At 41.0% G+C, this 11,358-nt stretch overlaps 1 protein-coding gene across 2 annotated transcripts in view; it reads left to right on the forward strand.

The window, feature by feature from the left end:
• The window catches only part of VSTM2B (V-set and transmembrane domain containing 2B), a 59,815-nt gene extending 48,868 nt beyond the window's left edge, over positions 1 to 10,947 (forward strand). For both annotated transcript variants that reach the window (XM_043979983.1, XM_043979984.1), the window contains exon 6: positions 10,232 to 10,947. In XM_043979983.1, coding sequence (XP_043835918.1) covers positions 10,232 to 10,320 — 89 coding nt within the window. In that variant the 3' untranslated portion in view covers positions 10,321 to 10,947. The remainder of the gene's footprint in view (positions 1 to 10,231) is intronic.
• The last annotated feature ends 411 nt before the right edge of the window (positions 10,948 to 11,358 follow it).

Consider the following 11,358-nt stretch of genomic DNA (forward strand, 5'->3'; position numbering starts at 1 on the left):
CCAGTCCCAAATCCCAAGCAGAAAATGCCTCCTCTCTACCCTGCATTCATCCCCTGAGGTACCACATGCTCTGAAAGCTTTTTAATGCCTTCTGTACCTTACCCAAGCAGATCACTGTGTTTGTTGGCTATTTATACCAGGCCTTTTGGAAGTCTTTGAGCATTTTTTAAAAATCTGGACTCATTGAGGCTGAAGGTCTGATACAAGTAGTCTACAAATGGTACTTAAAGACCCAAGTGAAGGTTCTCCCAGCAGATATGGCCTTCAGTGCTTTCAACCATAGGACAGATGACCTTCTCATTTGGAGGGACCATTTTTCATTTGTCACCAGAGCTTAAATAAAAATATGCCATGCCCTGCTCGGGAACACTGTTGTCCTGAATGTGAATATATTTGCCTCTAAATGCTGGTCACAGAAGCTTTCTATTCTCACTGCCCAAATAGAAAAGTAGACAGCATAGCCCAGGGGAAAGAATACAGGCTCCAGATTCAGAGGGCCTGGGTTCAAATCCAGCCTCTGGTGCTTATTACCAGGTTGTCCTTGGACAAGTCATTTAACTTCCGCAGGCCTAAGTTTCCTAATTTGTAAAATGAAGGAAGTTAAAGCAAATGGTCCTTGAGATACCTTCTAGGCCTAGATGGATAATCCTATTACTTAGAGATTTCAAAAAGATGCTGGGAGGCAGCAAGTCTTATTCCTGACTGCACCCCTCCTCAGTTCTTTGTTGGCTCCAATTTGAGAAAGGCAAAGCCACTGTGCTCACCTCAGGTGCATAAAGAACTCTGTGTCCTAAAGGCTTTGCCATCCACCACCTATCTCCCAGGGACTGAGGCAGGCTAAGTTTGCTTTAGAAACGCCAACTCTCCCACCTCCTAGGGTTGTTAGTGAACTGGATAGTGTGTGTGTGTGTGTGTGTGTGTGTGTGTGTGTGTGTGTGTGTGTGTGTGTGTGTGTGTGTGTGTGGTGAAATTCAATCCATTATTATTAAAAAGGCCTTTGAAATAACAATAGTCCACAACTACACACTCAGGAAGCAGCTGGAAGACTATTAAGGGCAGCCTAGCCGGAAGAAGGTTTGAGAATAATGATCCTCTAAAAAGAAAAATTAATATCTTAAGAGGAAAATTCTCATATTGGGGTTTGTCCCATCCTTGCGTCTCCTTGGCAGACATTTGTGAATGGGCCTAGAAACATCCAAATGAGGACAAAACATATGGGCAAGTAGCTGAATTTCTCCCCCTTCTCATTGAGGTGTTTTGTCACTGCACAGGCACAGACATTTCCTTAGGAAGGATGAGAACATACAGAATCATAGACTAACAAGGCCTGGATGGGACCATAGAGATCATGGGATTTAGAGCAAGAAGGGACCTTGGACACTATTAACTGCCATTTTACAATAAGAAAAGTGCTCCTCATTTTACATTGAGGAAGGGACCCTAGAAACTAACACCTTCCTATAACAGTTAAAGAAGCAGCTAGTCTAAAAAAATGAGAAATGGAGCCTCTGAGAAGTGAAATCTGGCCCAAGGTCATAGAGCTACTTAGTGGCTGGAGGCCAGATGCTTAGGGACGAGACAATAAGCCCAGAAAAGATCCCATAAGAAAGGGAATGGTTCAGCCTTGTAGGGGGAATGGAGGTTGCAATTTAATTATGTCATCAAGTTCAATAGAGTATATGCTCCTTGAGGACAAGGACAGTTTTGTGGATGTCTTTGTATCCCCAGTATCTCCCTTAGTGCCTTGCAAATCTTCATTTTATTTATTCCCTGTGTTTTGTTTGGATGTGTCAATTCATTGATGTAAGGAATTCCTGGTTTGTAAACTTCCTCTAGGATGGAGACAGGCCATGCATCTGTAATTTACAGTATTAGTTGCCTGGGGTACAGAGAGGTTAAGTAATTTACTTGGGATTAGACTGTCAGTATGTATCAAAGGCAAGATCTGAACCAGAGTCTTCCTACCTCCAGGATTGGCCCCTCTATCCATTACAATAGGTTTCTTCTCACATAGTAGGTCCTCAATAAATGTTGAATTGAATTGAATCATACCAACGTCCTCAGTCTAAGGAGTAAATTGTACTCACTTTATTTATTTATTTCATTATTTGTTTTTTAGTGAGGCAATTGGGGTTAAGTGACTTGCCCAGGGTCACACAGCTAGTAAGTGTTAAGTGTCTGAGGTCAGATTTGAACTCAGGTACTCCTGACTCCAGGGCCGGTGCTCTATCCATTGCGCCACCTAGCTGCCCCTAAATTGTCCTCACTTTGATGACCTGGAGAGCCTCTAGTGAAAGGCCCTTGAGCTTCTGCCATATGAATATCCATCCAAAGAATCCAGAATGTTTAACATGACAAAGAGAACACTTGAGGGAATGGCTAAAATAAGAGAGCAGTCTTCTTGAAGAGTTGTTGGGTATAAAAGATTAGATTTCTTCTACTTGACCCCACCTCTCACCCCTCCACTCCCACCCCACAGCAAAACAAGTAGCAGTGGTATGCTGAAGGTGGAAACAGGAAAGAATGGAGCTCTCCAAGAGTAGAAGGGGCTGCCCACAATGCAGCAGGCTCTCCATCATTCTAAGTCTTTAAGTAAAAGCCAAAAATCACTTTTTAATGATGTAGTAGAAGAGATTCTTGTTTGGGCATGGGTTGAATAGATGGCCTCTGAGGTCCCTTTCAGTTCAGAGCATCTATGATTCTGTGATTCTCTGAATGAGCTAACCCGGTAAGGGATTTGGGTTAGATGTGAAGAATCGTAGGGGCTTAGAAGAAAAAGGTGGCATAGTGGATAGAATGCCAGGCCTGGAGTCAGAAAGACTCATCTTCCTGAGTTCAAATCTGACCTCAGATACTTACTAGCTGTGTGACCCTGGAGAAGTCACTTAACCTTGTTTGCCTCAGTTCCTTATCTGTAAAATACGCTGGGCCAGGAAATAGCAAACCACTCCAGTATCTTTGTGAAGAAAACCCAAAATGGGGTCACAGAGAGTTGGACTTGACTGAAACAATTAACAACAATAGGTGGGAAAAGTCAACTGCTTTCTCTGCTGGCCTTTACAAAAAGGATAAACACTCATGACTCTTGAATGTTCCTGCATGAAGACAGAAGGATGGACAGCTTCCTTCTACTTATCAATCATCAAACATTTGCTGAGCGCACACTACAATGGATACAGAAAGGTATGAGACCAAATCCCAGTCATGCAAGGATTCAAGGTCTGGTAGAAGAGGCCAGATTTCATACCCACCCTGCCACCACCAGGCCAGAAGTGATAAGTATATAAACAGTAAGGTGTGTCTCTCTGATCCTTAGTGAAAAAGAGGCTATTGATAAGGGGAGAGATCGCTGTCAGAGACAAAATTGGAAACTTACATGGAAAGGTAGTTTTTCACAGTTACTGTGAAGCCAGTGTTGATCACAGAGATCACAATAGGAGCAGAAGGCAAAACCTGCTCATTTACGGTTCAGTGTGGCACAGAGGAGCATAAGACTTAAGAGCTCAAGGGAGGGGGGCAGTTAGGTGGTGCAATAGATAAAGCACCAGCCCTGGATTCAGGGAACCTGAGTTCAAATGTGGCCTCAGACACTTGACACTTACTAGCTGTGTGACCTTGGGCAAGTCATTTAACCCTCATTGTCCTGCGCATTAAAAAAAAAAAAAAAGCTCAAGGGAACCATTGTGATTATAGAATCAAGGACCCTCATTTTACAAAGGAGGAAACTGATACCGAGAAAGGTTACATGATACCTTCAGGGTCACACAATGCCAGTATTAAAACCCAGGTCATCTGACACTAAATCCAGTTAAAATATATATGTGTAGGGGTAGCTAGATGGCACAGTGGTTAAAGCGCTAGCCCTGGATTCAGGAGGACCTGAGTTCAAATCCGGCCTCAGACACTTGACACTTACTAGCTGTGTGACCCTGGGCAAGTCACTTAACCCCCATTGCCCTGTAAAAAAAAAATAAATAAAATAAAATATATATGTGTGTGTACATACATACATACACACATACAAACGTAGTTTTCCTTAGTATAAGGAACTCTCAGGTGAGGAAACTCCCTCCACCAAATATTGTTGGTAATAATAATAATAGCTAGTATTTATATGGTGCGTTAAGATTAGCAAAAATGCTGTATATATATTTAAGACAGAACCTTCCCTGAAGCTTTTAGTCTGGAGAGCTACCTAAGAACACAGAAGTAAATTATTTGCCCAGGGTCACACAAACCCAGTGTTCAAACCCAGATCATCTGAGTTGGAGCAGATTGCTCTTTAAAAATTGAGCAATATCTTTTGTTTTTCTTTTGTATAAGGAGCTCCCAATAGAGAAAACTCTCTCTATTAATAAAGGCTGGCACCTTCTCTGCAACTCAGTCTTAGAAACTTTAGTCTAAGACTAATTAGTGCAATGAGAGATTAAGTGACTTGCTGCAGGTTAAATAGTTCCCTATACCAATTAAATCACAGTTCCGATTGATATTCTGTTTTGTTTTTAAATTCTCTTCATTTGTGAATATTTCCCTACCCCCTTCCCTACCCAGAGAGTCACCCCTTGTGACAAAGAATAAGAGTCCTCTCTTTTGAAGATGAGTTCAGCAAAACTAATCAAGGTTCCAACCAAGAGTCTTCAATGTTCCACATTCAGTCACCCTCCCTTTGCAAAGCAGAGGAGAGAAACATTTTCCTCATCTCTTCTCTAGGGCCAAGCTGGTCATTCTGATTAAATATCATTCAGTTTTCAAGCTCAGTGGTTTGTTCTGGTTTGGGGTGGGGGGAAGTTGTTTTATTTTTTTTCCCCAGTGCACACTGGAACTGAATGCAATTTCAGCTTGTGTCAGGCTCAGCCTCAGCCTCAGCCTTTTAAGGGAAGTGGTGAATCCACATTGATTGAAGCATTTAAAAATAGACTCAGCCAAGCATTAGGAGCTCCACTGGAAAGAACAACCCTGCACTGACAGCAGGATGTACTAGGTAGCTGAAGCTCATTTCCATCTTTTACATCTGGTTCTGAGATGTTGATGGGAGCCCCTCTCTGTTAGTGGCTTTGGGCCTCCAGCTAAGTGTGGGCTGAGAAAGAATCCCCCCAAACAACACAGCTGCAATGGAACTATTCAGTAAGAGCGTGCTCCTGAGAGCTTGCATGCAAAATAGATTGGTATAAATCAAATCGAATTTCAAATGTACCAGAGAAATGGCAAACAAATAATGATAATGTTCTGTGTTTCCATGGCTTTAAACTTGATGAAGCCTTTTCACGTAGAACATCTCATTTCATCCCCTCACTCCCAACAATTTTGAGGGTTGGGTGAGGCAGGAGGTTCTATCCCCAGACGGGGAAACCGAGGCACCGATCACATGGTGAGGTAGTAGCAAAGCTGGGTTTTGAACTAGGACCTCTGGTGCTTGTTGGCTCAGTGCTCTTTCTACTACCACATGCCACGCTACAAGAAACCTTGAAGGGACTCTAGTAAAGTCAGGAATTTTTTTGTAAAGTGAATAACAACTCCCTTAGTTTATCAGCTCTGCAGTCTGAATTATATTTTGTTTGCCTAAAATCAAGGCCCATTTCTGTTGGCTTAGATAGAGGCCACTGATCGAGAAACTAATTTATGACTGTAGCATTTTCCCCAAGAGCCTCCGTAGAAGAATTTCAACAGCACCAATGTAGGTAGTTCTGGACTTGCAATCGAGAAAACCTGAATTCAAATCGTGCCTCAGACATTTACTCTGGGCAAGTCACTTAACCTCAGTTTCCTTCCCTGTAAAATGAGAATAGCACCTACTTCACTGGTGGTTATAAGAATCAAGTGAAATAACAAACATAAAGTGTCTTACAAAAAACTTAATGCACATTATAAATGTGAACTATTATTAAATTAGTGGGGGCCACTAGAGTCACAGCAGGTAGATTTCTGGCTGTGGAAGGATGAGGGCTTGAGTCCAAATCCTGTTTCAGACATTTACTAGCTGTGTGACCATGGGAAAGTCATTTTACCTCCATCTGCCTCAGCTTCTTTCCTCTATAAAATGGAAATGATAACAGTGCTGACTTCTCAGAGTTTTGAGGATCAAATGAGAAAATATATATGAAGTGCTTTACACATTTAAAAGTGCTATATCAATGCTAGCTGCATCTTATTAATTAGCATTAGCCTACCCCAAGCTCTCCCATCTGCTTCCAGATTGTCTTCTGGTAACCTAATTACAACACCTTTGCACGGGAGAAGAAAGACTGGAGCTATGCTTTTCTACCACCCCCTAAGTAAAGACAGGTCGGTCTCACAGTAAGAAAGAACAGTAAGCAAAGAGTCCAAAGACCAGGTGTTTGTCCCAGATCTGCCAATAACTGCATGGTACTGGGCAAGAGACTCCAATCAATACTGATCTCCTCCTTTGTAAAATGGGTCTAATAATCCCTGCCCTGCCTACCTGAGGATCAAATGAGATAACAGATATAAAAGTGCTTTGAAAAGTTGAAGAGCCATAAAAATGTGAAAGATTCTTTACTGGAAGTATATGTGTGTGTGTGTGTGTGTGTGTGTATGTATCTATGTAAACACATACACACACATGTATATAATTTATACATCATCTCTTGATGCTTCTTTATCTTCAGAATATTCTTGTATTTATAAGTTCCTTGGAGGCAGGGACTGTTTCTCTTTGGTCTTTGTATCTCTATCAACTAGTACAAAGCCTGGTATATAACAAGTGCTTAATAAATGCATATTGATAGATTGAATGTAAATTCCTTAAGGTCAAGGACTAGCCTGTTTTCCTAATTGTGTCCCCAGGGCTTAGCATAACACTTTGCACATAGTAATGCTTAATAAGTGGATTTTTAAAAATTTGTTCTTTTATTGGTTAATACTTCTTCCAAAAAACTTGAAATATCTTTCAGATGTATTTATCTTTTTGAGTCATTTTTCAGTCATGTCTGACTCTTCATGAACCCATTGGAATTTTCTTGGCAAAGATACCGGAGTGGTTTGCCTTTTCCTTCTCCAGCTCATTTTACCAAAGAGGAAACTGAGGCAAACAGGGCTAAGTAGCTTGCTCAGTGTCACACAGCTATGTAAGTGAATGAGGCCAGATTTGAACTCATAAAATGAGTACTCCAGGCCCCGCACTCTATCCACTGCACACCTGGCTGTCCATATTCATCTTACCTTCCCTTTAGCCTGTAATCTCCTTGAAGGAAAAGACTGTGTAGTTCATTCTTTCTGTTTCCACACATAAAAATGGAGTGGGGTAGGAGGGTGGGACTCGGTGTTGGAAAACAGATAATTATCCAGGAAGTGATCAATCATCGATTTTTTTGGTTATTGGTAAGGATGAAGGGAGAAGTAATTTGAGGGTCAGGATAGTGTCTAGAATAACAATCAATAAACAAACATTTACTGAACAGCCACTGTGCTCCTGGAATAAGAGAAGGCCCTGATTCTCAAGGAGTTTGGGGTATCATTAGGGAGACAAGATATACACATGAGACAACAAAGAACAATTAACAGTTAAACTTAGGTACCAAGGTTAATACTACAAAGCACATGTTCAGAGAAGAGGGCAAAGCTCCATGGAGGAGACAGGACTTGAGCTAGGCCTTAGTGAATGGGTGGTATTTAGAAAGGAGGAGAAAGGAAGTAAAGCAAAGGGAGCTACATATTATAGTAGAAAGAGCCCTGTACTCATAGTCTGAAGGACCAGGTTCAAGTTCCAGTTTCAAAAGTGTGCCTCTAAAGCCTAGATCTGATCATGGTATATCCCATCCCCAGTAGACTGCAGTGGCTCCCTATTACCTCCAGCATCAAATATAAACTCCTCTGTTTGGCACTGAAAGCTCTTCATAACCTGACCCTTTCCTACCTTCCCAGCCTTCTTATTCCTTACTCCTCTCTGTACATGCTGAAATCCAACTACCCTGGTCTATCTGCATGTGCTCAGACACAACATTCTGTCTCCCATCTCTGTGACCTTTCCATCATCAGTCCCCTGGGCCTGGAATGTTCTGCCCCCTTATCTCCAATGCTTAGTTTCTCTGGTTTCCTTCAAGATTCAGATCCAATCCCATCTTCTGCATGCAGAAGACATTTGCTACTCCTCATAACTGCTAATGTTTTCCCCTTTCAGATTACCTTTATATACTTTTTTTAAAAATTTGCCGGGCAATGAGGGTCAAGTGACTTGCCCAGGGTCACACAGCTAGTAAGTGTCAGGTGTCTGAGGCCAGATTTGAACTCAGGTCCTCCTGAATCCAGGGCCAATGCTTTATCCACTGAGCCACCTAGCTGCCCCTATATACTTTTTAAAATAAACATTTTTATTTAAAGCTATGAGTTCCAAATTATATCCCTCCTTCCCTCCCCCTCCCTGAGGTGGCAATCAATAAGATATAGATTATACATGCACAATTATGTAAAACATTGCCACATCAATTGTTTTGTATATGAAAACTCCAATAAAAAGCTTTATATACTTTCTATATATTATTGTTTTTCAGTTGTTCTTCAGTTTGTGTCTCTTTGTGAACCCATGGGGGTTCTCTTGGCAGAGATAGTGGAGTTGTTTGCCATTTCTTTTATCAGCTCATTTTACAGATGAGGAAACTGAGGCAAACAGGGTTAAGTGACTTGCCTAGGGTCATATAGCTAGTAAGTGTCTGAGGCAAGATTTGAACTCATGAGTCCTCCTGACTCCAGGCCCAGCACTCTATCCACAGGGCCACCTAGCTGCCCTGTCTACTATTGAATATACCTAAAGATTTATGTTCTTGGGAGCAGCTAGGTGGCTTAGTTGATAGATTCCAGCATTAGAGTCAGGAGGACCTGAGTTCAAATCTGGATTCAGGCACTTACTAGCTATATGACACTGGGCAAGTTACTGAATCCTGTTTACCTCAGTTTCTTCACCTGCAAAATGAGTTGGAGAAGGAAATGGCAAACCCCTCCAGTGTCTCTGCCAAGAAAACCCAAATGAGGTCACAAAGAGTCAGACATTACTGAAATGACTGAATGACAACAACAAAATATATTTTATTCATTGTATCCCCCATTAGAATTTACACTCAAGACCAGAAGAACGTTTTTGGTTGTTTTATTTTGGTTTGCTTTTGCCCTTTTTTGTATCCCCAAGTGTGTAGCACAGTGCTTAGCACATAGTGCTAAATAAATGCTTATTGATTGACTGACTGATTTCTAGACTTAGCTGTGTGAATTTAGGCAAATCACTTAATCTCTCTAAGCCGCAATTCATAGGATCATAGATTGAAAGTTGGAGAGATTTTAGAGGCCATCCAGTCCAACCTCCAATGAAGTTATTGATGAGAAAACCAATGAGAGGAAGTGACTTCCCAAAAGTCATACAAGTAACAAAGGAAATAGCTGGGATTTGAACCCAGGTCCAAAGATTCCAGATCCAGGGTTCTTTCCACAACCCTACAAAATACTGATACAAATACTAATAATTTCACCACCAATTTCCCAGAGGTACCATGGGGAACGTGCCTTGTAAACATTCAAAGGCTATATAATTGTGAACTACATCGGTCACTAAATCGAGCCTGTAACTCCATTTCTCTTGGCAAAAGTGGGAGACGATGAGCATGAAATAACATCTGTGTTAGTTGATGTGGTGTTTAGTTTTGCTGCACATTTTTTTTTCCTCCTTATTCTTGTTATTTATAAGGGCTGGTTCAGTAGAGAAGGTGAGGAGGAGGGACATGGGAGCTCCCTGAGGGCAGGAATTTGCTTCCTTTTGTGCCTGAGCACTTAGCACCCTGCCTGACACATAGTAGGTGCTTAAGAAATATTTGTCAACTGATTGATTAAAATGTAAAAAGAAGTTTTTTATACCGATATTTTTTTAAGTGAGGCAATCGGGGTTAAGTGACTTGCCTAGGGTCACACAGCTAGTAAGTGTTAAGTGTCTGAGGCTGGATTTGAACTCAGGTACTCCTGACTCCAGGGCCGGTGCTCTATCCACTGCACCACCTAGATGCCCCACCAATAATTTTTTTAATTTAAAAACAAAATAAAAGTAAGCTTGTGGCCTCATTCTCTGTACCCTTGCTTGAGCTAAACCTTATTATTGCTGCTACAAAGGAAGAGAGATCTGCTACTGATTGCATAAGACCCCTTTAACCTACTTTGGTTTCCACATCTGCACAGGATGAATAGCTTCCTTCTGGAATAAGGCATTAACTTTGCTCCTTTCTCTCTTTTGTAGGTACGGGACCTATTTATGCTACAGACCCATTCCTATACATGTTCCTGTTAGCACTGCATAAGCTTATACACTTGTTAGTAAACCACTGATGGACCTCTAATACTCCTCAGCCAAACACAAAATGAACCTATTTCAGTCCTTGGTAAGAACTTCTGTGTCCCACAGACAGACAGAGAAAGACTGAGAGAAGCATGAAAAATTCTACATGGGAAAAAAAATCATATTTTTTGGGGAAGTTACACAAAGTAGACCACCTAAAATAAACACATCTAGTTTCCAAATAAGATGATGTGTAAGCCTGCTCTATGCACGGCTTCAATGATTTCTCTACTTCAATGTCATTTTCTGTTCTAAACTCTTCCTCCGATTCTTCATTTTGCACGAACTGTTGAGCAGTTATCTTTATGACAATATGTAAAAATGTGGGGTCCAAACCTTTCAGATGAAGGGGACTATTTTTAGTAGATGATTGTGTTTTGTTTTGGGGTTTTTTGTTTTGTTTTGTTTTGTTTGGATTTCCCCTTTCTGTTGAGATTTTTCTTTTTGGATTATTCAAGTAAATTATTTCTTTGGAGACATTTTGATTAAAAAAGGCACATCTTATCATAATTAATATTCACTGTCAATAATATTTATTTTTAAATAAAGATTGGAAACAAGGTAAGACATTTGTTTATAAACTGTATTGTATATTGCTGAATAACAGTTGAATAAAAAAAGACTTTGAAATAACATTTCTACAGCAATGTATGCATTTTCAAAGCTCTTGACCTCTGCAGGTCAGAATCTCCACATCACCCGGATTCTACATGTGGATGCCTGCTCTCTTGCAACCTGCTGGCACAGGGCTCAGGCCAGGAGCTAGGTGAAACCAGTAGTGTCCCTTTGCCCATAAAAAGGGCCTCCTGGAGCTTGTCTATCCTTCAGCTTTTAGCAGAGGGTCCTCCTACAAGAAGGGAGTGCAAATGAGTACAGATTAAGAACAACTCCTCCCTGCTATATTTAAACAAATTGATTTTTAGCCCCACTTAGAGATTCTTTGTCAAGCTTGATTCGCAGATTCTGCTTGCTTTCCTCTTGACTCAGAGAAGCAATTTGAAAAGATGGTCCAGCTAATTCCATACCTG

Source organism: Dromiciops gliroides, chromosome 2 (genome assembly GCF_019393635.1).
Source record: "Dromiciops gliroides isolate mDroGli1 chromosome 2, mDroGli1.pri, whole genome shotgun sequence".
NCBI lineage: Eukaryota > Metazoa > Chordata > Mammalia > Microbiotheria > Microbiotheriidae > Dromiciops > Dromiciops gliroides.